The sequence below is a fragment of the Bos grunniens genome, chromosome 3, assembly GCF_055505025.1.
Source record: "Bos grunniens cultivar Pamir isolate PY7600 chromosome 3, Bosgru_T2T1.0, whole genome shotgun sequence".
Taxonomy (NCBI): Eukaryota; Metazoa; Chordata; class Mammalia; order Artiodactyla; family Bovidae; genus Bos; species Bos grunniens.
In genome coordinates this window covers 34,005,386-34,033,337 of record NC_141167.1, presented here as the reverse complement: position 1 = coordinate 34,033,337, position 27,952 = coordinate 34,005,386, and the positions used below count along the sequence as shown (strand labels likewise).

Genomic DNA, 27,952 nt, shown 5'->3' with positions numbered 1-27,952 from the left:
GCCACATGGCATGTGGGATCTTAGTTCCCAGACCAGGGATTGAACCTATTCCCCCTTTAGGGGAAGTGTGAAGTCCTAACCATGGACCAGCAGGGAGTTCCCTATAGAGTGTTTTAAATCAGCTAGAATCCTTAGTTTAAGTCCAAATTTTCTAGTCCAGACCTCCATTTTCAGTTGTATGAGATATTAATTCGTCCAAAGACACAGAATTAGAATATGTAAAAGTTCTCACTTCTTATTCTACCAATTTATAGGTGTTATTGGGAGCAATCTAAGTAAAAAGCACAAAACTATAGAATGAAGATTTTTTCCTCCCAGAAGTTGTAGGTCCTTATTCACAGTTCAGCCACTGGCTTCTTGCCCTGTTTCTTTCATCCATTTGTGATATTTGCAACTTAAATTTTGGGGAACTCATATATTTTTTTACATGTAAAATAAAAGGATTGAATAAAAAGTTTTCTGATTTGTAAAGATTATTAATGTAACTAATTAAAGTAGTGAGTGGTTTGTTTTCAACTCATCTGTGTTTCATGGATTTTTATCTCCTTTTTAAGACAGAATTTCTGTTCCTTTTACTCCCAGTTATTGCTGTGTTGTTTTCGGGGTGTCTGTGTACCTTTAATTCTCATAGGTAAACCCCTTTTAGGCTTTCTTACTCTCCAGCTGTCCCCAAACGTTACAGCTATAGCCTGGATCATCGCTTTTCAGTAGAAAATAGTGCAAGTCACATATGTCCTTTACAGTTTTCTAATAGCCATGTTTAAAACGGAAAATTAATTATAATAACATTTTATTTGACCCAGTATATTTAAAATATATTTCAATATTTAATATGTAAACATTGAGATGTTTTGCATTCTTTGGTTTATACTCTTTGAAACCCAGTGTGCATTTTATATACTTACAGTACATCTCAGTTTGTGCTAACCACATTTCAGGTATTCACTAGCTACACATGTGGCTATTGGCCAATGTCTCATTCTAGATTAATGAATATTTAGGTAGTCAGTGGTTCACTTCCAGACTTGGGAACAAAATAATGATAGTAAAAGCTATGTGAGCTCTTGGATAAACGAGGATAATGTTTTCTTCCATCCTTGTCTTCAGCACCTCATATCTGCCATGATGCCTCATGTACATGATACATAGTCAATATCTGTTAAGTGAAGAATCTAAAAGTATAACAGTATAGGCTAGGTTTAATCAGTCTGAGAGGTAGATTTGACCCAAGCGTTCGTTATATTTGTTAGGGTAGAGAGCAACCCTAAACTCTTCTCTGTTACCTTCAGAAACATGAAAGCAGATACTCCTGAATTATCCTGGATGACCAATCAGATTCATCTGTTAGTTCTCCATATGTGTTAGGAAAAAAAGATTTAAATAAAACATTGAGGATATATCTTTTCTTAGCCACTTCTAATAAGGAAGAAAGAGAAACTAGCATTTAGGTAGTTTGTGCAGATACTGTGTATGTGTGACTTCACATGTAATATTTAATCCAGACAGAAACCCTGTAAGATACAAACATTTTTGTTATTATACACCTGGAAAATTTTTTGAGAAGAATTGGTTTCACTTGAATTTAAGTGTGACTTTCAGGATATGTGAGTGCCTACTTTATACAAATTGCATAAGAATTTATAGGACTTTATTATTGTTAAAAGTTTCTTTAATAATTATACAGGTATTACTTATCCAATAAGTCACTTCCAGGAAAATTCTGGCTTGATCAAAAGGAAGATGATAAAAAATACTTGAAGAGGTAAAATCAATTTATAATACTTTTAAAAGCCTGAATTGTATTTTTAAAAACTTCACAAACTTCCTTATTTTCTTTTTTCATGTGGTGCAGTCTGCAGAAAACAGCAAAAATCATGTATGTACTTATGTTTATACTTTAAACTGTTTTTGATTAGTTAAAAATTATGGGAAAATTAAACAAGTTATAATTGGCCTATGGAAAAATCCTCTTGACCTTTGGTTTACACAAATATAAAATCAAAATTTCTTGTACAAATGTTGGAATGTTACAAGATAATTTTATTATATTATTTATTTGTCAGAATCTTTATGGCCCTACATAGGCAATTTTATTAAACTATGGAAAAGGTGGTTTTCTAGGGGTTTGTGGGGAAATTTTTTTAAGCTGCCCTGTAATATATTATGAAATGACTTGATTTCTGTTGCCCTGTCAGTTAATTTTCAGTTGTTTCAAATAAAACTTTAATATAAATTTGTAGTTTTTAAAAGTTATCTAGAGAAGTTAAGTATTAACTGTTTTATAAACATCCTTTCCCTGTAATTGAAGAAGGTTTGATGTTATTCAGTGTTTCTAAGCTTGCATGTTTATAATCCCTTAGAGGGTAGACTTGTAATTACCAAGAGTTTGAGCACTGAACAGACTTTGGCTTTTGCATTTTGCTGAACAAGCAACAACAACTAAAAAATGAAGTTAAAGGAAAGATTAATGGTTCACGTCAATCAAATTAGCTGGCTTCATCTCAATTTTATTTTTAATTTCTTAATGTCCTGCATTTCAAAAGCAATAATTACAATGTCATAGTACTTTTACCTCTTTTCCAGCTTGATATTTACATAGAAGAATCAGATGATATTTCTAGAGCCAGTTTTATCTCTGACAAGCCTCTCAGGTTTTGGAGACGTGTTAACATTTGCTACTTTGTGTCCAATCTAAGGAAGCCTATTTGTTATTTCCTTTAATGTCTTTCAGTGTTATCTTCACTCAGACCCAAGGATTATTATGTCTTTGGGGGCTCCTGTCCTGAGCTAGAGAAGTATATAAGACAGGGTAAATCTGGTCCCCCAGGTGGAGGCTGCGGCCTGCTTTTTCTTCTCTTCTTTTTAATTCTTAGACTCAAAAAGTATTAAGTTTAGCCCATGGCTATCTATAACCTTTAGCTGCATAAATATGGAATGTTCCATTTCAGAAATTTTTTTGCAATTCCTCTTTTTCCCTTCAGGGTACACACTCCTACAAAACCAGCCAGTTACTCAGTAAAGTGGACGATAGAAGAAAAAGAGCTGTTTGAACAAGGGCTGGTAAATAGAGCAATTTTTAATTTATAGTGAAATAATTCTAGAAGCAAATATTGATAGAATTATAAGCTTAAATTAATTTATAGAGACCGAAAATTTCATTTTAATTATAGTAATCACATTTATAGTTTTTCTGTAGTTAAATGATGTAGTTAGTTAGAATGATTATGTTTGTAGTGTAGTATGAGAGAATTCCTTTTAACTCGTACTTAAGTTACTAAAATATTAAAATATTGATAGATTTGACTCAATATTTTAGGTAGTTTTTCACCCCTTTTTTGGTACTAATAAAACCCAAGAAATTGTATTGTATCTTTATACGTTTTACCAACCACCTGTATTGAAAGGCAAACTTATTTTATTACCTGATCTTTTCTCTTGGGGAAAAACTTATGTATTTGGAACAGTCAGGGTGATCAGCTGAGTTTTTTTTCAATTCCGATTTTGGCATTTGTGCACACAATCTAAATATTTTAGTGGATATAGTTAAAGACCAGAAACATTCCTTTTGCATGAATGTTTCACTGAGATCTATTTAAATGTCCATAGTTGCATAATGGAAAAAAAAAATGTACACAAGTTTCTAATTATGAGAAAGTGCCTTAATATAATGAAACTTAAAATATTTGCAGGAATTTTTTTTAATTGTCTATAGTAGATTATATTTTTTCCTTTAAGGTACATATTACTCAATATTAATTAATTTTGAAATTATATATATTTATGTATTATATATGTAGAATATTTATGTAATATTATGTAGGATTCATGAATGCAAATTGAAACATAGTTAACATAACTACAGAAACTATTTTGAGGGTTATATCTCCTCCTGAGATTTTTCTCCTTTACTTTTGATGCTTTTTATACTGATATTTTAGTCTGTCATGTGATTATCATTTATATAATCTAATTAACCAGTCGTATATTTAAGATTGCTGACAACTTTGGTGTTTTGTCCATTACCAAAGATCAGAATGTACACACAAATGGATTGTGAATTTTGGGGTTGTTATTGTTGCCATTGGTGGTAGTTATAGAGGCTCAGCTCCATGGTTCAGAACTCAGATGGCACCTAAAGTTGTAGAGTGTTAAGTCTCCTTCTGACTCCTTTCTCAACCTTTAGTTTTCTTTGCCTGTCACCTGTTCTTGTGAAACCTTCCAGAGATAATTTGTCCCTATAAAAGCAAGTGTCTTTATTTAGGTACATATGTAGATATCTATATCTATCTGTGTGTATATAAAGAGATATTTTCCCACAAAAATACATGGAACCATTGGTTGTATTCTCAGCCTGTATAACCCATTAGTATCATTTGCTTATAATCTGAATTCTCTCAGGCTTGAGAGTAGGAAATTACATGGTACTGAATAATGGAAGATTTTTTCCTTCTTGTCCCTTTGCTCTATTTTTAAATTGGTGAATGTTTTCTTTGCTTCTCTTGTTAGTGTCCCCTCTCCAATTTTCATAGAGCCCAAGCCCCTAGAATCTTAACTAGTCACATTTATCCAGATCTTCCCTGTTTCCAAAAGTGCTCCATGCTACCAGATTACATATTTGCCTTCATTACTCAGCTGTGTCCGACTCTTTGCCACCCTATGGACTGTAACCAGCCAAGCTTCTCTGTCCATGGGATTTTTCAGGCAACAGTACTGGAGCAGGTTGCCGTTTCCTACTCCAGGAGCTCTTCCTAACCCAGGGATCAAATCTTCTTCTCTTGTACCTCCTGCATTGGCAAGCAGATTGTTTACCGCTGCGCCACCTTGGGAAGCCCTTAGCACATAATGCAGATAATTAAATCTTCAGGAAGTTGATCTCAGGTATTAGTTAAGAACTATCATAAGTTATTAATTTATACTTACTGATTTTCTCAGAAGTACTTTCAGTTTTAATAAATTGTCCATATGTCAGATTTTCTATTGAAAACCAGAAATAAGTATGTAAGTTAAGATTTATCATTTAGGTCAGGATAATTTATTGTCATTAGTCATGACTCTCTGGCATGTAAATCTGGCCCTGAGATCAACTTCTCTGAGTTGTTGTATTTTGTTTTTTTTTACTTTAAATAGTTTTAGAAAATCTAAAAAAGGATTGTTGAGCTTCTTTGGGAAATGGAGAGTATCTTGTGTTAGAGATAATGTAGGAGATTTATGTATCAAATGATAGATTTGATAATTAAAAATACTGTTTAGCTTTAAAATTATACTGCATTCATGTCTGTACTTGAAAACACACCAGAGCTCCTTCAAGTTCTCAGTTTTTCCCTTCACAGCTTCGATGTTAGTAGGTACACGGCCTTTGACAATGAAGGGAGGTGTTGGTTGGAGGTCACTTTATTTGTGATTCAATCTTTTAAGTCAGTTTACTGTGATATCTGAACAGTGTAAAAGTTTGAATATGTAATGGATGTTTTAATATGGAATTTGAGTAAGAAAATTTTTTTGAAATTAGTGTTGGAACATAGTCAATTGATTCTATAATTGGAAAATAGAAAATACAACCCACCTCCCTTTCAATGCACTTTTTTGTTGAGTTATCCTTAATTTTGGAACATCATAATGTATAATACTAATACATACTGTAGGAGTACATAGAAGTGATGGATCTTCATTTAGGTAGCTATAAAAAGAAATTTCTAAATCATCTTGGTCTGCTTTCAGAAGTCAAGATTCAAAGAGAAGATTGTGGGCTTTGATTTTAAGAGTCTTAACTATATATGAGACTTGTGTGTTTTAGAAAACAAAAATAGATCATTTTAGTTTTTTTTTAATATGGCAGTAATTTGGAATGTTAATTAAGCTAATCAAAAACCATTTCTTTTCCATTTTGATAACACAGGCTAAATTTGGCCGAAGGTGGACCAAAATTGCAAAGCTAATTGAAAGTCGCACTGTTTTACAAGTGAAGAGTTATGCGAGACAGTACTTTAAAAATAAGGTAAGCAGGATATAAATATCCTAGTGATCGTATTTAAAATAAATAAAATTAATAAGCTTAAATAGTTCTTTAATTCAGGCATGCTTGCATACATGCTAAGTCTCTTCAGTCATGTCCAACTCTTTGTGACCCTATAAACTGTAGTCCGCCAGGCTCCTCTGTGGGGATTCTCCAGGCAAGAATACTGGAGTGGGTTCCTCCAGGGGATCTTCCCAACCCAGGGATTGAAGCCATGTTTCTTACATCTCCTGCGTTGGCAGGAGAGTTCTTTTCCACTGGTGCCACCTGGCATTAAAGTCTTAATGTTCAGAGTGTTTATAGTGAAAATATTTTATACCCATAAAGTACCCTATAAATGTTTGTCTTCAAAAATCTCAAAGCATATCTTCAATGTATTGAGTATTGCTGTTAAATTGGCATTATTATGTTACTCCACTTAATTTCATGCAGTTAAATAGGGCAAATTATTAGTTGCTCAAAAACATCCTATAAAGCAAATAGTATATCAAAGAGAAAACCTTAGAGGTCATTGCTTCCTGGAAAATTTTTTTCCTTTTTAAATATTTGCATTAAACTTTTAAGAATTATTAGAGCTTAGGGGCCAAAAATGCTAACATGATTCTAAAATCTTTTTAATAGCAATGAAATTTGTACAATTATTGTGAAGAACTGTCTGAAAACTCTAATAAATTGCAGTGTTCAAAAATGTACAGTTATGGTCTAGTTCCTTAGTCTTGAAAGTAATTTGTGTTGTATTCAACCATGTAGTTCTGATATTTAGAATTTTTCTAATATATTCTGCTTGAGTACTGGAAGCATAATTATATAGAATTTGAAAGTGTCTTAAGTGAAATTTGGTGCTTTCTTTTCATGTAAATTGGGTTGACCCTTGAACAAAACAGGCTTGAACTGAGCTGATCCACTTATATGGGGATTTTTTTCAATAGTCAGTAATACAGCACTGCACAATCCACTGAGGTGCAATTGCAGATGTGGAACTGCAGATGCTAAGGAACCGCATAAAGGGAAGGCCAGCTTTAAGTTATATGCAGATTTTCAACTGTATGGAGGGTTGGTGCTCCTAACCCCCTGTTGTTCAAGGGTTTACCCTGTGTACAAGACTTATCTAATTTAGTGTCATTTGGTCATAGGAAGTAAGTAATGGAATGAATTCATTGTAAATCAATCAGTCTGCTCCCTCTTTTAATCATCAAAAGCATTTTCCAGACAGCCTACTAAGGTCAAGGTATTACGAGGCAGAATAAGCCTCATTTAGTTATTCTTACCCATGCTTCTCAGGCTGGTGTGTGCAGGACTTCTTGCAATGTCAGTTTTACGCAGAGGCTTGAGATGAAAGGGTACATTTTAATATTAAAAAAAAATTAATATATAATGAAATACAGTGCAAAATTTTGTCAGAAATTTTAAGCTAAAAACGAGAGACTTCAAATAAATAGATTGTTAAAGGCCATTTCAAGCTAAATGTCCAAATTTCATTTTCCCTCCTGCTACCCTTTCCTTTTCCTCTACATAGTAAGCCGGTTAACTACAATGCAGTATTCTCGGAGTCTGTTGTGATAAAGGATCTATACATAATCTCTTTTCAGGAGCTGTTATGTCTTGGATATGTCAGTCATTTGCAAGATTTTTCAAAATTATATGTAACAAAGATTTTATTTCAAATCATATATACTCGTTAGCATTCATTTTCTTTTCCTATTGCATTACAACATATTTATGTTTATAACAGCAGATATGATAGTTTCATGTCTTAAATTATAGCTACATTAAATGAACGTGCAAAAGCCAGTTTGTTTCTCTTGTCTTTATATTTAAATGAAAGATGATTTTAATTTACTCAGTAAATATATGTGAGATAGACTCCTTTAACTAAAAGGAGTTTTTAGCATTATAAAAAATGATCTGCTGAGCTATCAGATATTCTGAGAAATAAGCCTTCACAATATCTTAAAAATACCTTGTATGATGGTTTTTGGTTAATTCTCTATGGTTGATCTGAGCCAGATTCCCATTTTAAGCTTCGTACTGAAAATTAAATAGTAGGTCATAATTATTTGATTAATAAAAGTCACCAGACCATGAATGAGTCAAATATACTTATGGAAATTTGAAGTGATGATCTTTTACATTTAAAATGTAGTTGTAAACCCTTCAGAAAAAGCACAGTAAAGAAATACCATTGACATGTACTCAGTTTAATAACTTTGTATCTTATTTTTGTGTGTGTGCCAATGATTGCATTTTTAAAATGTTAATATTATGGAGATTTTGTCTTGATTTTTAATAAGGTAAAATTAGATGGTCCAGAAAAGGAAACACCAAATCAGAAGAATAGCAGTGGCTTCCAGATGAAAAATGAAGATGAAGGGACAAAGGCATGGACACCATCAGGTTTAAGGGGACGTGCTGATCCTAACCTGAATGCTGTAAAAATTGAAAAGTTATCCGATGATGAAGAAGTAGACATCACAGATGAGACTGATGAGTTGACTTCTCAAGTTCCCCAAAAGGATCTTAGCAGTGTTCTCTTGTTAGACATCTCTAATAATAAAAGACCTGAAACCATTAAAGCAGTAGTTTCTGACAGCCAAGAAGATCCCATTTCTAAATCTTCCAAGGAGTATCTTCAGAATATAAAGCAAGGTGAGATGGAAGCACTTTCAAGCTCAGGAATTAGACTTTGGACTGAAAATTACAATACCAGTGACCAAAAATTAGTTGAATTAAATGATCAGAAATGTGATAAGCTGATGAAGAACTGTGATAAACATCATGGGAATGGAATAACAGATGATGCCAGACAGTTGCCTTCTCCAGAGCCTTGTGAAGTTCAGAAAGACTTGAGTGATAATGAATTGCTTTTTCATTCCTCCTGCCAAATGGAGGAGGAGAGCCAAGAGGAAGAAGAGCTTAAGCCACCAGAACAAGAAATAGAAGTTGATAGAAATATCATTCAAGAAGAAGAAAAACAAGCAATTCCTGAGTTTTTTGAGGGGCGCCAAGCTAAAACACCAGAACGCTATTTGAAAATTAGAAATTATATTTTGGATCAGTGGTAAGGAAAAATTGTATTTTAGATGCTATTTTAAAGCTTATGCTACTCTAAAGTATGTATGTGTGCCTATGCAGAATTTAGTGTTTTACAGTCCTAGTGTTCCAGAGAGCTTTAACATATTAATACATTTCAGTAGGCAAGACTTGGTTTCTCATAGTGAAACAGTTTGAAAGTTTTGGGAAGTGTTGTCATGTATAGCTGTCTTAACCCATCTGTCTGTTACTTTATTAGAGTTTGTGGTCCTAAAAGGAAAGGGATAAATCATTACCTCAAAAAGCAGTTTTGTAGGACAATGTTAGGAAGATATAGAAAACACTACTGAACTGGAAGAGGGGAAGAATGTCTATCTTAGTTTATGGTGTACTTTGAAGTACAAAGAGAAAACTTTGGTGACAAGGATAGTATCATTTAATGTGGCTTGATTTCAGAAGCTATTCTAAAAATCTGCCTTAAGTGCTTTTGACTTTGAACTTGTGACATAATGTGTTAATAATTCCTTTATCAGAATATAGGAATTTTTTTTATATATTCAGTTTATCCTCTAAGTTGTCAGTACCTTTTATTTGAATTACTTAGTGAGGGATGGGGAACAAGCCAAAAAACTTCCCACCTTATTAGCTTAAGTGCTGTGAAAGTGATTTGCATTTTCCGTAATAGTTTAATTAAGACATCATCAAATATTCATGATTGTTACTGCTTCAGGAGCTATAAAATTGTGTAGAGCCATTTTTACAGAGGGCTTCTGTTCTGACCTAGGAAGATTATCAAAGGAAAAAACCAGGCTTGTTAAATCAGTAACTTTCATTTTACCCACATAATATTAAGCATTTTGACATCTAAAGAAAGCCCTATTCAAAAAGAAAAAAAAATTTTTTTTTCTCGCTCTTAACTCTTGGTTATTTTGCAAATGATTGAGGTTGGGAAAATGCTAAGTGAGGGTGGTATCAAAGTAAAAGAATACCTATAAGGAACTACTTCTGACATTTACATAGTGTTTTATTGTTTACAGAGAGCTTTTCTCTATCTGATTGCTCCGAACAATCCTGTAACCTAGGCAGGTGGTATTTTCTCTCTTTGATAGAATGAGCTTGAGGTCACGAGAGGTTTAGGGAGCAGCCTTGGATTATACAGACCAGTTGTTGACAAATGAAGGACTTCAACACAAGTCTCAACTCTGTAAATCACTCTTGCCATTATTCTACATTGCCTAGTTCACACTTAAAACACAAATTAAATTAAATCTCCCTTGGTATCTAATTTTGTTTTTGGAAATAAGAGCATGAATGGCCAAATTGAAGTACTTCAAAATAATGACTAAATCAAAAGTGTCTATGTAAATTATCAAAGACAATTTAATGTTACTTTAATCAAATTTCATTTGTTACTTTGAATTTTAGATTTACAGGCAGAATAATTTATATGGGTAGCATAAATTATATGGCAATAGTTTCCTAATATCATAGCCTTAGTTCATAAAACCAGTTAAATATTGCTGTTTCAGTATGATGATTTAGCCGAACAGTATGAAAGCAAAAAGAAATGTTTTGAACAGGAACTCAAACCTATTCTCTTCAGAAATAGAACAGAGTATTTAGAGACTGGAGGCGGTGTTAAAAAAAAGGAAGAGTTCAAGTTTTAAAGATAAAAAAACCCTGCTAGATTTGTTTGTAGCTAGAAGATCCTTTCCATAAAAGCACATGCAGTTGACTCCCTGTTTAGGGGGCTATTTTATTAAAATAGTAACCAGTATCATTGAATATGTACTAAATGCCCCACATTGTATTTATCTCTAGTCCTCTTTGACAGCCTTGTCCTCATTTTACAGATGAGAGAAATGAGGTTGAGAGAGGGAACAGAGCTGGTTCCAGGTCACATTAGGTGGAGGCGATTCCAGAGAATGCAGTCTTGACCCGTTACTTTCACACTTACCACTCTGGGCCTTGACTGATTTTTCACACTGCCTTGAATGCTTTTCCCCACTGGATTTTGGTGAATCTTACTTCCTCTTCTTTTTCAGTTCTGCTCAAGGGAGATTAGACGCCTTCTTTCTCTACCCTGTCTACAATAGCTTACATATCTCCTCCCTCTCATTCTCTTACCCTGTATTTTATATATCTTATAGAACTTTTTACCACTGAAAATACTATATTTTATTTGTGTTTTGTCTCCCCTCTCCCCACCCCAATGATAAATATAGGCTCCATGTTCATTGTTAATTGTTTTGTCCCTCCTGCTTAGAACATTGCTTGGAATACAGAGACAGATTGAAAGAATGAGTCATCATTATATCATAAACAGATATTTCTAGAGGCCTTACCATTTGTTCAGTGCTATACTAATACTAAGCTCTTTGTTTAAAGCCTTCTGATTTGTGTAATCTTTAATTAGACCAATACAGTTTATAGTTTCATAGTTTTTTGGTAGCTGGGTATACCCTGCCCATTCCAGCTGTCCTGCCTTCATTTGTGTAGTGTGTGTACTTTCCACGCAAGCGACACTGAAATCCCACTGTTATAATGGAACTTCTGATATCCTCCCACATCCCAGATTATCAATACTTTTTACCCTCACTGACCTTCAGAATTTATGATTTTAAATTTGGTTTCTGGTTAGGTCTTCCCTGAACACCCTGTCTAAAATAGTCTGTGCCTCTCTGCCCTGCTGTATCCCCTTATCCTTCTTACTCTGTCTTCCTAATGCTATTGCTACCTGACAATACACTATTTATTCATTCATTTATTGACTTACTAGAATGTAAGGTCTGAAACTTCAGGAACTTCAGATTCATCTCTGTATCTGTGCCTAGAACAGTGCCTGATATGTAGGACACAAAATATATATTTGTAGTATAAAGATTAAGGAATTCCTATGTTATGTAATATATCTGAACACTCAGTTTATAAAGTCTATGTTTGAATCCTGTCACTTCCTTAACAAAGTGCTTTAATTTCTCTTACCTTGTTTCTTCATCTCAAAAGTAAGAATAATAAAATCCACTTTGTAAAATTGTATATAACCCTTAGTGTGGCATCTGTTATAAGTACTCAGTAATTGTTTGCTACTCTTACCAAGTTCCACTACTAAGACTTAATGTTATACCATCTAGCGTGGTATGTTAAGTATATTTAGTTGTCGTTGTTCAGTCGCTCAGTCATGTCCAACTCTTTGCAACCCCGTGGACTGCAGCATGCTAGGCTTCCCTGTCCTTCACCATCTCCCAGAGCTTGCTCAAACTCAATGTCCATTGAGTCGGTCATGCCATCCACCCATCTCGTCCTTTGTCCCCTTCTCCTGCCTTCAGTCTTTCCCAGCATCAGTGAGAAAAGTGAAAGTGAAAAATCACTCAGTCGAATCCAACTCTTTGTGACTCCATGGACTGTATACTGTATACAGGCCAGGATACTGGAGTGGGTAGCCTTTCTCTTCTCCAAGGGATCTTCCCAACCCAGGGATCGAACCCAGGTCTCCTGCATTGCAGGCAGATTCTTTACCAGCTGAGCCACAAGGGAAGCCCAAGAATACTGGAGTGGGTAGCCTAACCCTTCTCCAGTGGATCGTCCCAACCCAGAAATCAAACCAGGGTCTCATGCATTGCAGGCGGATTCTTTACCAACTGAGCTATCAGGGAAGCCCTCCCAGCATCAGGGTCTTTTCTAATAAGTCACCTCTTCATATCAGGTGACCAAAGTATTTAGTAATTGTTTTATTTTGTAAACCTCTTCTTTCTTTCAGTCTTTGGGTGTTTCTTGATTCTTTAGCATGTAATATAGTATCTGTTTTCCACTGAGAGCACTTAATGTTACTGGCATAATGATTAAAACTAATGTATAACTTTTAAGCATTTATAAGGTAGCTTGTAATTAAAAGATGCTGTCCAGCAAAGTTAAAGTAGATGAACCTAAGCAATGTATTAAAAATTGGAATGTCTGATACTAAGCATTTTCAACATATTATGAATGTGCCCTTTTTATTCAAAGACTGAGGCTTGCATTTGGGTCTGTAGATAAATATGCTTCTAACTTCAAAGTTCTGGGATCTATGGAGTTTAATGTTGGGAAAGAAATGATACTTATAAAAGTCACACTGTACTTGTTAATGAGTGTATCATTGAAAAATATTTCATTTCAGAAAAAAAGTACACTTGGGTATTATGTATTAGCATTGTATTTACTACACATTTACATATTGAGAAGGGGGTACATTTAAAAAATATTTCAAGTATTAAAAGTTTCCCCCAGAAGTCTTCTTTTATGTTTTTATTTATCCAAAATAATTGTACTTCCGTCTCTTAGGGAGATATGCAAACCGAAATACTTAAATAAGACCTCAGTACGTCCTGGCCTGAAGAACTGTGGGGATGTTAATTGTATTGGACGGATTCATACATACCTCGAGTTGATAGGAGCAATCAATTTTGGATGTGGTAAAAATAAAAACCCAACAACATCTTTTAACCAACGTTTTTTATCCTTACAGCACCCATTAATTTCTTTGATAGTCAGAATTCAAGGAGATTTAGTATTGATAGAGAAAGGTGATTGATACAGAAAGGTGCTCTAATGTTATAGAATAAATGTATTGATATTTTGTTTTAAAACAGATTTCTGTTGATAAACTATATTTCCTTTTAACCTGCAGTCAAAATTGGTGCTTTTAAAGGAAAAAATATTAAGTAGTAGAAATGATTTAAGGATGCAGTTCTTTATCAAGTAAACGTAAATTTTATGAAAAGTCCAGTCAAGGCCCATTTAATTTGGAAATACTGTATTAATGCTAGACATATTATCTAGCAGTATTTAAATAAAATAATTTATGAGCCTTTATACTTAAATGTAATAAAAGTGCCAAAATATTTTTTGTGGTAGAAAGTTTCTTTCACCCTGGTTTTTCTCAAATGTAAAGTCATGCATATTTTTAATGTATTCTGCCCTTTTATTGAATTAACATGACATAATTTTGAAGAAAGATAATAGTTATAATAGTTGGAAAGCGATAAGTTAATTAGAATGATGTAATCCATGGTTTGAGTGGAGTATATTCTGTGTTCTGTGTCTATGAAAAGATAACCAGAAAACTTCCTACCAGAGATTATTTCATTTCATGTAGAGATAGATAGAATTTAGTCTAACCTGGGATCTATCCTTCATTTTAGTGTCTTTTCTTGCCCAAAGCAAGGTACCAAGAATGGCTTTATAGGAAAACTAAGATGCCATAGCCACGCAAAGAAAAGTGAAATCATGTTTACTGTATTAGAATACCAAAATTAGCAAAGTGGGCTTAGCACTCATTTAATCAGAAATTAAACAAATGAGCCATTTCCTAAATGTTTCATTTTATTGAGATTTCCTTATGAAAACAGCATTACTTTCATGTGAGACCTACCAGGTAGCGCATCAGATGTGTATTGTGGAATAAGATAGAAACACTGATACATAAAAAAAAAACTTAGAAATTGGCTTATAATTGTAGATATGTCTTCCTATTGGACAAATAATTCTACAAAATAATAGATTGTTTTGTTTTTTTCTGGATTCCAATAGAACAGGCTGTATATAACAGGCCACAACCAGTTGACAAAGTACGAATCAGAGACAGAAAAGACACAGTAGAAGCATACCAGCTTGCCCAGCGCCTGCAGTCTATGGTAAGCTGCCCCGTGGCTCACTGAATGATGGGTGTTCTTTGCTCTGTTGAGTAGGCTGTGCCTACTTCTCTTCACCTGTTTAACAAATGGCTATCTAGTAGAAGAAGATGCTTTCTTTCACCCAAGCCATTCACTTTTCTCTTTCCATTCAGTTTAATGTTAATTTATAGGCAAAAAACAAACCCCCCGAATCTAAAAATCATTCACAAACTTTACACAGAAGCATGATGTTTTGCTTACAGTGGTCTTAGACTGCTTCATTTTGATATCCGTATCTAACATATCTTTTAAAAACCAAACATTTAAGCTCTTTTTTGTTTCCATTTTCTTTTTGTTTGTTTAAAAATTCTTGCCATAAGATTTAGCTTTTTTGAGAGCTGTTCAAAATATTTTAGTCTTTTTTAATTCTTGAGGTTAATGAGTTTTACAAGCTTCCATAGTTTTACATGGCTCAGTGGTAAAGAACTCGCCTGCCATTGCAGGAGCCGTGGATTCAATGCCTAGATCAGGAAGATCCCCTGGAGAAGGAAATGGCAACCCACTCCAGCATTCTTGCCTGGGAAATCCCATGGACAGAGAAGCCTGGTGGGCTGCAGTCTGTGAGGTTGCAGAAAAGTCAGACATGACTGAGCAACTAAATAGCAACGAGTTTTACAGTGTTTTACAATGCATGCATCTTATTTTAAAAATAGGTGATCCAGCAAGTCTCCCAAAAGGCAGAGTCATGCTGTGGTCTTGTTGGCTTTTACTAATTGTTGCTGTTGATTAGTTGGTAAGTCGTCTCTGAGTCTTCTGTGATCCAGTGGACTCTAACCCACCAGGCTTCTCTGTGGGATTTCCCAGGCAGGAATACTGGAGTGGGTTGCCATTTCCTTCTCCAGGGCTTTACTAATAAAATAGGTGAAATTGGTAATGGGTAAGGTAAATAGAAAAGAATAGAAAATGAAAGAGCAGGTTTTTTTCCTCGGAGTATTTAGGCTATAAAACATGTCTACCCTAGTTTTTTTGTTTTTCTTTTTAAGGAGAGAATGTTTTCATGTGCAGTTGCTGGAGTTGGTGCTAGTCATACATATTCATAAGTCTGAGATACAATTATTTTGCTTCTAGTTTTCCTTATTATACCTCTGGCTGTGTGCTGTTTCTAGTTTTCTACCATGAAGTCATTTTGGTGGTGGTTCTTCTTGGCCCTAAAAAATACTCTTTTCCTACAGTTGTAACTCCCATATGGTGAAAGGAAATGAAAATTAAAGGAGAAATCAGAATAAAATTTCAAAGATCATTACTTACTTATTTTTGAGCCAAATGCTAACTATTGAACATAAATTAATAAAATATAGTCAGGCATTGCCAATCAGGGATGACAGTAATTTAATGGAGAAATTGATGTTTAGGAAATTATCATTTTGGTTTTATATATTAATGTGCTGTGATTTCTCCAAGCTAATCTTGTTACCTTTTGCTTTATTTTTAATTTCATAACAGCGCACAAGGAGACGCAGAGTCCGAGACCCTTGGGGAAATTGGTGTGATGCAAGAGATTTGGAAGGGCAGACATTTGAGGTAACTTTGATCCTTTCAGATAACTCAGAAGTAACAATTGTTTTGTCAGTATACATTTGTGTATCTTTAATGTCACATATATTATACTTGTTTTATATGTCTGCATGTATAGATCTCTTTCCTGTGTTAATTTATTTGTCTAAAAGTCATCAATAAACAACAAAGAAAAAGATATTGAGGATGCAGTTAACTAGAAGTTCGACTGATTTTCAGAACTGTAATTATCTGTCCCAATATTCTGGTCTTTAGCCCCAGAATATCTGTCAACGTGCCAGGGAGTTGTGCCCTGTTCATTTCAGTAAACAGTTCTTGAATGATGTTCTGATATACCAATTAAAATGTTGTTCTGAGCATTAGACATAAATTGAATTACAAATATTGAAGTATTATTTCTACTAACAAAAATTACGGTTCTATAAAGAAACATAGGCAGTGAATTAAGTATACACATGCGTGCACACACACATACACCTTCTATGACTATATAATCTGTTTGTGAACAACCAGTGCTGTTAAATGGGAAGAATGTATGTGTACTACTGGCTTTGTTACATTGGGTAACTGTATCGAATCTCAGGGTTTTATTTATAATCCCCTCAAAGGTTGAATTAAATGAAATAAAATGTATGAAGGTCCTAATACTCGGTACTCAGTAAGTCTTGCATATACCAGATATTCAGTAAATGTTAGTTCTCTTCTTTCTCTCTTCCCCATTCCCTGCCCCCAGCCTCACACCTGAGCATTATTCTAGGCACAGCAATTAGTGACACATGGTCCCTGCCTTGAAGGAATTTACATTTCTAGTAGGAAAGATAACACCTTTGGTGAGTTCCATCAAATTGATTCCAAGAAATAAAAGACTGACCTAACAGGTATAATCAGGGTAGGTTTCACAGAAGATGTGATGTTTCATCTGTGACTTAAAGGATGAGCAAGAGAATCTCACAATGTGGAAATGTAGATGAGGGACTCTCGGCTGAGAGACATATAAATAAAGGTACAGACATGTACCAGACATGGGAAAATACCAGGTATAGTCTGGAAAAGGTGTGTAGTTCATATGGGCTGGAGTATAAGACTGATACGTGAGTGTGTGCTTAGTCGCTTCAGTCGTGTCTGACTTTGCGACCCCATGGACTGTAGCCTACCAGGCTCCTCTGTCCATGGGTTGCCATGACCTGCTCCAGGGATCTTCCCAACCCAGGGATCAAACCCATGACTCTCATCTCCTGCATTGGTGGGCGGGTTCTGTACCACTAGTGCGACCTGGGAAACCCAATAAGACTGGTAGTAGAGTTATTTTATTTTATATTTATGTAGGATTTACTACGTTAGACACTACTGTCAGTATTTCACAAACATTAATTCATTTAGTCTTCACAGTAACATCGTAGCATTGTTATTATTATTGTTCCCATTTTAAAGATGAGGAAAACAAACACAGAAAGCTTCAGTGACTTGGCCAGAGTCACCCAGCTAGTCTGAGGCAGAGCCAGGCATTGTCTCTGTGGAATCTGTGCATGGTAGCTTTATGCTGTGATGTCTCTGTATTAATTCTCCCTTCAGTGGTTGATGGATGCTTTGATCAAATGGTGGGGTTTTTTTTTTAGCATCTCTCTGCTGAGGAGTTGGCAAGAAGAAGAGAAGAGGAAAAATGCAAACTTAGTAAACCTTCAAAAGTACCAAGACCAACAAAAAGGTATAATGTGACATTATGCAAGTGTGATTTTGTTAATAATCATAAATGATTAGAAAATGTATAGAAGGAATATCTGATGTTGTAGCATTGTTGTTCACTTATTAAGTTTAAAAATACTGCTGAAAGTTAAATTTTTTTTTATTTCACTGATTGTTAATTTGGGAGACCGTAAGCAAAAGTTTTAATTTGTTCATGTTCAATAAACATAGGATCCAATATATGTTGTGAGGGCCTTGTTTATGACAGGTGGTTATTTAACTCCTTAGACATTACAAACCAGTAACCTCATGAAATGACTAGTTCCCTCTTTGCTTGGTGGTGAATGTTAGTGAGGCTCTCTCTTTTTTTTTTTTTAATAATATAAAATATTTAGCTTGTAACATTAAGGGTCACTGTATAAATTAAATGCCTTGATTTTCTAGACCCTCACTTCCTGCAGATGACCCATGAAATAGACTGTAGTTTTGTCAAGTGTCCCTTTTAAAACAAGATATCCAGGAACACCTCTTGGTTATTTTCAGTGGAAAGAGCCCTAACACTAAGCAGTTAGATGTTCCTGGGTAAGTTACATAATGCTTTTATAAGCCTTAGGTCCTCATTTATAAAATAATAACTTTAACAGCACTGTTAGCTGTTTTAAGCATATCATATATATTAACTCATTTAATCCTCATAACAACCCTATGAAGTAGTTAATATAATCATTCCCATTTTATAAATGAGGAGACTGAGAGGCACAAAGAGGTTATATAACTTGGCCATGCTTGTTAATGGTGGTGGTGTCATTTAACCCAGGCATTAAGGCTTAAGAATCCGTGCTCCTAATCATTACATTATATATCACCTCTCTAAAAATTAAAGTCAAACTTTAGAATTGTTGTGAGAATAAATTAAATGAGATAAGCTACAGTCATCCATAAACTAGGACTCCTCATCTCATGTCCAGACATTTGATTTTCTGAATCTAAGTGTGAAACATACTGTAATTTTCCAGTCATTCTTCCAGGTAGAATCTTTTTGAATCCAGATCCACTTTTTTCATATTAGTCCTCGTAGCTTTGAATCATCAACATTTCAATAAGCTTGCCTTTTCCACCATTGGTCACTGATTAAAATGTTAAACTGAAATAATGTGAACCTCAGACATCATTGTTGAATCAGCTATGTATTACCACAATTAACCCAGTTAACCCACTCTTCATCTTATGCAGAAGAATAATCATAGCAGATGTCTTGCTTACATTTAATAACTATATTTGAGTCTTTATGAGTCTGCTAGTTTCTAGCATATCTGCTATCAAAAGTGAAATTTAGGTGTATCTATCATGACTTATATTTTCATGAACCCATTATTCTTAGTCACCTCTTCACTTGCTAAAGGCTTGCAAAGCAGTTGTTAAATAACCCTTTCTAGAATTTTCCTCTGCTGCTTTTTTGGTGTTTTGAAAACAGGCCCAGTAATTGCCTATTCCTAGTCCTCCAGTAATTTTCCATTCTCTACAGTGCCTCAAAAAGTGTTGATGGTGGTTTCACATGATGGTTCTTCAAAGTGCTCTGGGATGTAAATGCTTTGTTTCTATTTCCTTAACTCTCTTGACTTTTTTTTTTTTTTTCCATTTTATTTGCATTGATTAAGCACTTTCTAATTTGAACATCTTCCTCACTCAGCAAACCCTTTTTAAATGCCTACTGTTCTCAGTGTTTGGAATACAGTATTCAGCAAAACAAAGTGTCTCATCTCCTAGCACTAAGTCTCTGGTAGAATAGGAACTAAATAGTTCTGCTCTTTCCCAGTTAACATGAACATATTCCTTGTTTATTTGCTTTCTCTGGATGTAGCCTAACAGTTTTTATTTTTCTCAAACCTCAATTCTTTATTGGTCAAAGCCTTTCTAATATTTCTCTCATATTTATACATGTTTTTGTGTCTAGCTTTGGTTAGGTGGCCCTCTTTCCGTCTTTTATACTTCATTTTAAAAGATGAGTCTACCATAGAACTTTGTATATACATTAATTTCTTTAACAGAATTGTTTGTCATTTATTCATTCAGCAAAGATTTACTGAGTGCTTCCTTTATCCTGAACACATTGTACTGACAGAGATGTTTCTGAGAAACGTCTATCTTGAACTTCCTTTCCTATCTTATGTCAGAGTTAGGTTTCCATTGAAACCTGCTTTCAGTGTAGGACACGTCTGGCCATTTATAATGTTCTCTTTGGGTGTTGAAAGAAATTAAGACAACAAAATTACTTTCTCAAAGGTCCTATTGTTTCTCAAATTTTTAGTCAAGTCCGAAAGAACTGTGCTTCTTTCCAAAGGGTTATATCATAAATTCTCCTAGTTTATTGTTTTTCCACTTGGACAGAATTTAGGTTTAGATTATTGATGTACATTTTCAAATTTGTGAATAAATTATGTTATTGAAATTATATTAGGAATGATTTTCTTTTCTTTTTCCTTTTCCAGCTCATTTGATCCCTTCCAACTGATACCTTGTAATTTTTTCAGTGAAGAAAAGCAGGTATTATTCATTCATCACAGAATGACCATAAATAATACCCTCCTCTCTGGCATGAAATATTCTTTTTCTATGTATGCAAGGCATGTGTATATGAAAGGTTGGATAAGGCAGGGTACACTAAGGGTCAGATGAGTGATACACACGGAAAATGAGAAAGAATTTCTCCATGCTAGGGCTTTGAATTATACATGTATTTCTTTAAAAGTCTGATTTGTGCTGAGCCTTGGTTGGTAGTGAGAACTTAGTGTGATAGATAAAGGAGAAAAGGGTGGACATTCCAGTTAGAATAAAATCTCTATTTTTATGCTCCCCCATTTTTTTTTTTTTATATTTCAGGAGCCATTTCAGGTGAAAGTAGCTTCAGAAGCACTTTTAATAATGGATTTGGTAAGGATATTATATTGTGTTTACTTAGTTATTCTGATTTCCATTCTTGTGTATTTTTATTGCAGGCATAAGAGAGAGTATGGAAGACGTGTATTTTGGATCTTAACTATCCTCTTTTACAAGGAATCTAAAAATAAGTCTTTTCTTTTGGAGAAAAGCCAAACAATTGCATGTTTCCATATTTTAGAGAAAATAAATTAATGTGAGTTTTTGCAGACTGTTTCTCATCATTAACCCTATTTTAATTTCCTAGTATCCTTGTCTGCTGCCTTCTAGATAACTGCAACAAAGCACAACTCTTAAAATTTGGAGGCTCCTTGTTTTGCACTAAACTACTGAGATCTCCAATAGTTGTGTGTGTGTTCATGGTATTTTTCTATAGGAGGACCCAGAGTGGTTTTGTGGTTTTACTTTGTATCCTTATGATACCTTTCCTGTGTAGGGAGAGCAAAACAGTATCTTCATTTTGCAAATGTAAAAAAATGGCATCTTGGAGTGTTTAAATGTTTGGTTCAGTTTCTTAGCCAGCAGTAAAGATAGGTCTTAAATCCTAAGTCTGTGTATGCTGAGCCTAGCATCTGGTTCCTCTCCTGTGTTAATTCGTTTTAGAAAAGTATAATTATCATACTTGTAAATGACTCTCCTATGATAAGTGAGATTTGTTCTGGTATTTTGGCAGATGGATTTGGTTTGTATGTTTGGACTAAATCTATCTTGTATTTCTTTTAGCATGCTCATGTTTCTATGGCAGAAGTGATTGGTCTGTTAGGAGGAAGATATTCAGAAGCTGATAAAATAGTTGAGGTAAGTTTTCTCTTAAAATCTTAAAAATTATTTAGTCTTGCTGCTATACCAAGTGTTTTTATAGATTTCAGTGGATATAATTAACATATAAACTTTATGATATAAATGAGAATATGCGAATGTAGAAAGTTATTTTTTCCCTGGGACTTCCCTGGTGATCCAGTGGTTAAGAATCTGACTTGCCATGCAGGGGATGCAGGTTTGATCCCTGGCCTGGAAACTGAGATCCCGCATGCTGCGGGGCAACTAAGCCTATGCTCTGCGTCATGCACAGCCATGAAAGAGCCTGTATGCCACAGCTAAGACCCGATGCAGCCAAATAAGTAAATATTTTTTTTAAAAGGAGAAACAAAGTTATGTGTTCCTGGAGGTTTCTGAACATTCCATGTATTGAACACCTGTTTTCCTTATCCACTGAGAAGGAGGGAACATTGCCAGGCCTTGGTTCCATATTGCCTTCACCAGTAAAAGCTTCAACTCCTAAAAGGTCACCTTATGATTGAAACTCGGTATGCATCATTTGCTAGAAATTACCATAAATAATAGGGGTCATTCAATGACTTTTTACAAACGTTAATATGGGCTGACCAACACTTCACTTGTCTGAATAGAAAAACAGATTTTGAGTTCCTAGCATACGGTCACACTTTTGGAGAGTACTTCATTTGCACATTAAAGGCTGCCTGTGATAGAGACAAATAAAAGACTTGGCTTTAAAAAGTTTCTGTTCCTGTGTATGAATTCTGTGTAGAATTAACAGGATTTCAGTATAATCATTTAAGGATTAATCCTTTATAGGTCTGTGCAGCAGAACCATGTAACAGTCTGAGTACAGGACTGCAGTGTGAGATGGATCCTGTCTCACAGACACAAGCCTCGGAAACCTTGGCTGTCAGGGGCTATAGTGTTATTGGATGGTATCATTCTCACCCTGCCTTTGACCCTAATCCATCCTTACGAGATATTGACACTCAAGCCAAATACCAGGTGTGTTTATAGGTCTTTGTGTATATAGTCTGTAAATAATTGCACATTCTCTCCCCTCTCATTGTTTTCTATTAATTAAATATGCTTAGAAATAACATTTCTAGCAAAGTCATTACAAGAGTAATATATGTATATTGTTTAATACAGGCAAGCCATTACAGTACGGTGATAATTCTTCCCAGAGCCTTTAAAAATGATGGGCTGACTAGGACAGAGACTGGGTACAACTGAAATAATTGGAAATATCATGTATTTTGCATCTCTGGAAAAAAGTTTTGTTTTATTCTGCAGTTTTATGTTTGATATCTGGATGTTTTCACTATTGGCAACTGATTGTAACTTATTACCATATTGGTAAAGATTACAGCTGAAGGGTAGTGAATAAAATTTGTAAATGTATTCATGGAAAATGTAGATTATGTAGGCCAGGTGATCTTTTCAGGTTGGGTTGGACATATTTTGGCCTGAAGAGTTTAGGGTATGGAATAAATTTAATCTAGTTGCTGTTTGGAAGTGAAGTTTCTAACACACCTTTGCATTCCCTTTTCCTCTATTAGGTGTATAAAATGTTGGTATGGTTAAATACTGACTTTTAAGTTTATGTAGTTGAACTAATTTTACTTTTTTTTTTTAATTGTAGAGTTACTTCTCCAGAGGCGGTGCAAAGTTCATTGGGATGATTGTTAGTCCTTATAATCGAAATAATCCTTTACCTTATTCTCAGATTACCTGCCTGGTTATAAGTGATGAAATTAGCCCAGATGGCTCTTATCGTAAGTTTTCAACAAAAACAGTTCTACTTTTACTTTCATTTTTTTGAATCTTACAAATCACAGAATTTATACCTAGGCAGAGCAATTTGATGGAAAAGTCTGTGTCCTCAACTATGGAGTCACTGTTCGCATACCATGTAGTACAGCCACCCTCTTTCCTTTTATGATTTCCTCCTACAGTGAAGCCCCCACTGTTACCACGGCCACTGGGCGAAAACATTACAATGCAGTGATAACTTACAGCCAGCTAGTGTGTACATGAGGTCCTGGAGACACTGCAGGAAGCAGAACAGGCAAAACCTCTTCTGTTTTCTTGAACATTTTTTGGTAAATGCAGTTTCACTTTCTCTGCAATGGCATTCAAATGAATAAAAAGATAAAAAGAACAGTGACCACCCTACCACATGCTCTCCATGACCTCCCAGCTTAGGCTCAACGGTGCTTATTTTTATATCTATCTCAAGAAAGAATTTGGGTTGGTTTAGCCCATCATGACTCAGTTCCTTTGGGACTTGTGTCCCCTGCTGTTCCAATCAGCTCTAGCTGGATAAGGAATTAGACTAAGAAAAGTAGGGATGTTTAAGATGGGAATGCAGATAGAAGTGAAAGATTAGAGGAAACAGCTAACATCTCTAGGATATTTTCTTTTCATCCTAATACCACTGCTCTATGGTATTAGGTATTAGGTATAGACTGACTCTACTGTCTCTGGATGCTGTCACTCTACATTATATTCTTTCCATTAGCTCATGAGCCCCTTGAACGTAGATACTATATTGTACTCATTTATTCTACTCTCAGTTTCTAGCCCAGCGCATGGTGTAATGTAGATTTAACAAATTAATTTCTTCATTCTTAATGATGTCACTCGGATGCCCTGTCTGTGGTGAAGACCCCAGCACCACTACCCTCCATCTCATTTACTGTTAGTTTCTGTTCTTTGTGCACCTGCAACATTTGTTTCCTGCCTTCATGGTTATTTTCATCTTTTAATATAATTTATTTAGCCTGTCTCACTAAACTGTGAGCCCCAAAGAGCAGGAACTACATCTTTGTATCTCCTGTAGCACCTAATCAGTTGCCTTACATGTAAGAAGTGGTCAGTGCTCTATATAGTTTTATTGAATGAGTAGTAGTGACATTAACTTTTCCAAAATGCCCATTTTGAGCATATCACACACACATACATACATATATGTGTGTGTGTGTATGTATCATTCTTTACCCCAGTATAATTTTACAAAAAGTTACAAAAGGAAGAGTCACAGTAAAATTGTTCTCAGTTTGAATCTGTCTTAATATCACATACTGCTAGATTTTGTGAGTGAACCTCTACTGTGCTGTTTATACATTCACCTGTGGCTACATATGATGGCTTAAATTAATTAGAATTAAATGAAATGTAAAATTTAGTTCGTAGAATCCTACTTCTGGTCAAAATGAAGTAACAAGGACCTGTCTGATACAACCGAAAAACTGGACAAAAGAAAACAATGGTATTTATAACATCAAGCAGTGAAGGATATGATTGTTTAGAGATGGGAAGCATAAAAGCGAGCCCAAGTTACCCTGGCTTATTAACTTTAAAAGAACTTCCAGGTATGGCACAAGGAGGAGAAACCCACCCAGAATCTAGCTGACTCTGAGTTGACATGATGGAGATAAGACCAAGGAGACCAGGGCAACTAAATTTGCAGGACACAGTACCAGAGAGCAGAATGCCACTTGGAGAAACTCCAGAGATGTATAGAAGGTGCAGATTTAGTGTTTAGCAAGATATAGACCAATGCTTGTGTGTGAAGAAACTACCCCAAATGAGAAGGAATCACCCAAAAGATGAGCAGGCCCAGTGCTGGAGGCTCACGTAAGCTGTCAGACAGCACACAAGTGTCCATGTGAACAGCACTGCAGAAAGTTCTCTTGAGTAGAGCTGCCTCTTCCATTGTTAACACTGCTTATTAGGTCTTAATCCTTGGTCCTTTGCTCCTCTTGGAAACCTTCTGGTTCAAGAATTAATTAAAATTTCTCACAAGCCATGTGATACCTTGTATTACAGTACTTTGAACTGGGTGCTTGACATATTTATTTGTGTGTTCATTTATTCATTAATTTATGTCTGATGGCTAATCATTTCTCTACTTGTAATAGGCAGGAAATATACTTAGTGATTAGTTTTATTCTGACACTTAAGTGGATAAAAATAATCAGTGCATATATGTGTAATTGAATCATTTTGCTGTATACTTGAAAATAGCATATTATCAATTAATTATACCTCAATTTTAAAAAATAATAAGCCTATCAAAAGTAATCAGTACAAAAGGAAATTTTTACTGGTTTAGTACCTTTTTTTAACTTATAAAATACTCATTACCAAATAGAGATGTATAATATGTGTGTGTGTGTGTGTGTGTATTTTCTTTTTTATGAGCACAGACTGCAAATGCATTTATTTATTTACTTCTATTTTGGTCTCATTTTTTACTTCCATTAAGAATAGGAGTTGCTTACCTGGACTCAGATCCCAGCTCTGACATGCTTTGTTATTTTACCTAGGGCAGGTTACTTAATATCGCTCATTCTTTGCCACATCTGTAAAATGAAAAAAAATGATTACCTTGCTTATGGGGCATTGTAGAGACTGTCAGTAATGCATATAAGTGCTTAGTAAATAATAGGTCTAAAGTAGGTAGTTACAATTATAGCTATAGCCTGTGCTTGGTAATCAAAACATATCAAGTAAATGATTGTTATCACAAAAGGAGTTTGTGTAGTAGCTTATGTATTATAATGTGTCACTCAAGTTCTTGGAGGGGGAAAACAAAATGGAAGAGAATTGAGAAATGAAAAAAATCAGCTATCATCATGCTGTTTGTTCCCTTCTCTCCTTCCATACACCTGAAAAAAAATGGGGAGAAAAAGCCTTTTTAGAGCATATTGACAAATTATGTTTGCATTGTATGGAAGTATAGTTATGATTCTTTTTTTTCCCCTAGTACCTTCTGATTTGCTGGCATTTTATTTACTTGAAAAGCTTTATGATGGCAAAAATGCAAGTTGAGAGGCAGTATGATGTAAAGGTTAAGAACATAATCTTGAGCCAAACTGCCTGACTTGAAATCCTGGCTCTCTCTCTTGCTAGTTATGTATGAATAAGTCCAAGAGCAGATTATTTAATATAGCCTTTCTGTGGCTCAGTGTCATAAAAAAAGAAAAGGGAATAATACTGGTTGCTAGTTCATGTGGTGTTAGCGTTAGTCGCTCAGTCATGCCCGACTCTTTGCAATCCCATTGACTGTAGCTCCTCTGTCCATGGATTCTCCAGACAAGAATACTGGAGTGGGTTGCCATTCCCTTCTCCAAGCTAGTTCATGTAAGTGGCCTTTATTGTTGTTATTCAGTCGCTAAGTCAAGTCTGGCTCTTTGTGACCCTGTGGACTGTAGCACACCAGGCTCCTCTGTCCTCCATTGTCTCTCAGAGTTTGCTCAGATTCCTGTCCATTGAGTCAGTAATGCTATCTAACCTTCTCATACTCTGCCACCCCCTTCTCCTATTGCCTTCAGTCCTTCCCAGCATCAGGGTCTTTTCCAGTGAGTCAGTTCTTCGCATCAGGTGGCCGAAGTATTGGAGCTTCAGCTTCAGCTCAGTCCTTCCAATGAATATTCAGGACTTCCTTTACTGGTTGGATTTCTTTAACTGGTTGGGTCTCCTTGCAGTCCAAGGGACTCTCAAGAGTCTCTTCCAACACCACAATTCGAAAGCGTCAGTTCTGTGGTGCTCAACCTTCTTTATGGTCCAGCTCTCATTTCCATACATGACTACTGGAAAAACCATAGCTTTGACTAGACGGACCTTTTTTGGCAAAGTGATGTCTCTATTTTTGAATACGCTGTCTAGGTTTGTCATAGCTTTCCTTGCAAGGAGCAGGCATCTTCTGATTTCATGGCTGCAGTCACCATCTGTAGTGATCTGGGAGCCCAAGAAAAGGAAATCTGTTACTGCTTTCACTTTTCCCTCTTCTACTTGCCATGATTTTCGTTTGAATGTCAAGTTTAAATCCAGGTTTTTCACTCTCCTCTTTCACCTTCATCAAGAGGCTCTTTAGTTCCTCTTCACTTTCTGCCATTAGTATGGTATCATCTGCATTTCTGAGGTTGTTGAAATTTCTCCCAGCAGTCTTGATTCCAGCTTGTGATTTATCCTGCCCAGCATTTCGCATGATGTACTCTGCATATAAGTAAAATAAGCAGGGTGACAGTATTCAGCCTTGTCATACTCCTTTTCCAGTTTGTAACCAGTCCATTGTTCCATGTCCAGTTTTAACTGTCCCTTCTTGACCCACGTAAAAGTGTCTCTGGAGTCAGGTACCGGTGGTCTGGTACTCCCATCTCTTTAAGAATTTTCCACAATTTGTTGTGATCCACACAGTCAAAGACTTTAGTGTAGTCATTGAAGCAGATGTTTTTCTGAAACTCCCTTGCTTTCTCCATGATCCAGTGCATGT

At 35.2% G+C, this 27,952-nt stretch overlaps 1 protein-coding gene across 12 annotated transcripts in view; it reads left to right on the top strand.

Moving 5' to 3' along the window:
- Positions 1-27,952, top strand: part of MYSM1 (Myb like, SWIRM and MPN domains 1) — a 41,813-nt gene that overhangs the window by 6,288 nt on the left and 7,573 nt on the right. For 4 of the 12 annotated variants that reach the window (XM_086390219.1, XM_086390223.1, XM_086390220.1 and 1 more), the window contains exons 4-17: positions 1,685-1,762; positions 1,853-1,876; positions 2,982-3,060; positions 5,897-5,995; positions 8,305-9,071; positions 13,364-13,494; positions 14,612-14,715; positions 16,198-16,275; positions 17,886-17,974; positions 20,442-20,496; positions 20,833-20,883; positions 21,613-21,687; positions 22,486-22,674; positions 23,315-23,447. In XM_086390219.1, the coding sequence (XP_086246345.1) occupies positions 1,685-1,762; positions 1,853-1,876; positions 2,982-3,060; positions 5,897-5,995; positions 8,305-9,071; positions 13,364-13,494; positions 14,612-14,715; positions 16,198-16,275; positions 17,886-17,974; positions 20,442-20,496; positions 20,833-20,883; positions 21,613-21,687; positions 22,486-22,674; positions 23,315-23,447 (1,952 nt within the window). Of the gene's footprint in view, positions 1-1,684; positions 1,763-1,852; positions 1,877-2,981; positions 3,061-5,896; positions 5,996-8,304; positions 9,072-13,363; positions 13,495-14,611; positions 14,716-16,197; positions 16,276-17,885; positions 17,975-20,441; positions 20,497-20,832; positions 20,884-20,948; positions 21,086-21,612; positions 21,688-22,485; positions 22,675-23,314; positions 23,448-27,952 lie in introns of all 12 variants that reach the window. The other 8 variants (XM_086390221.1, XM_086390224.1, XR_015160112.1 and 5 more) reach the window with 7 other exon arrangements.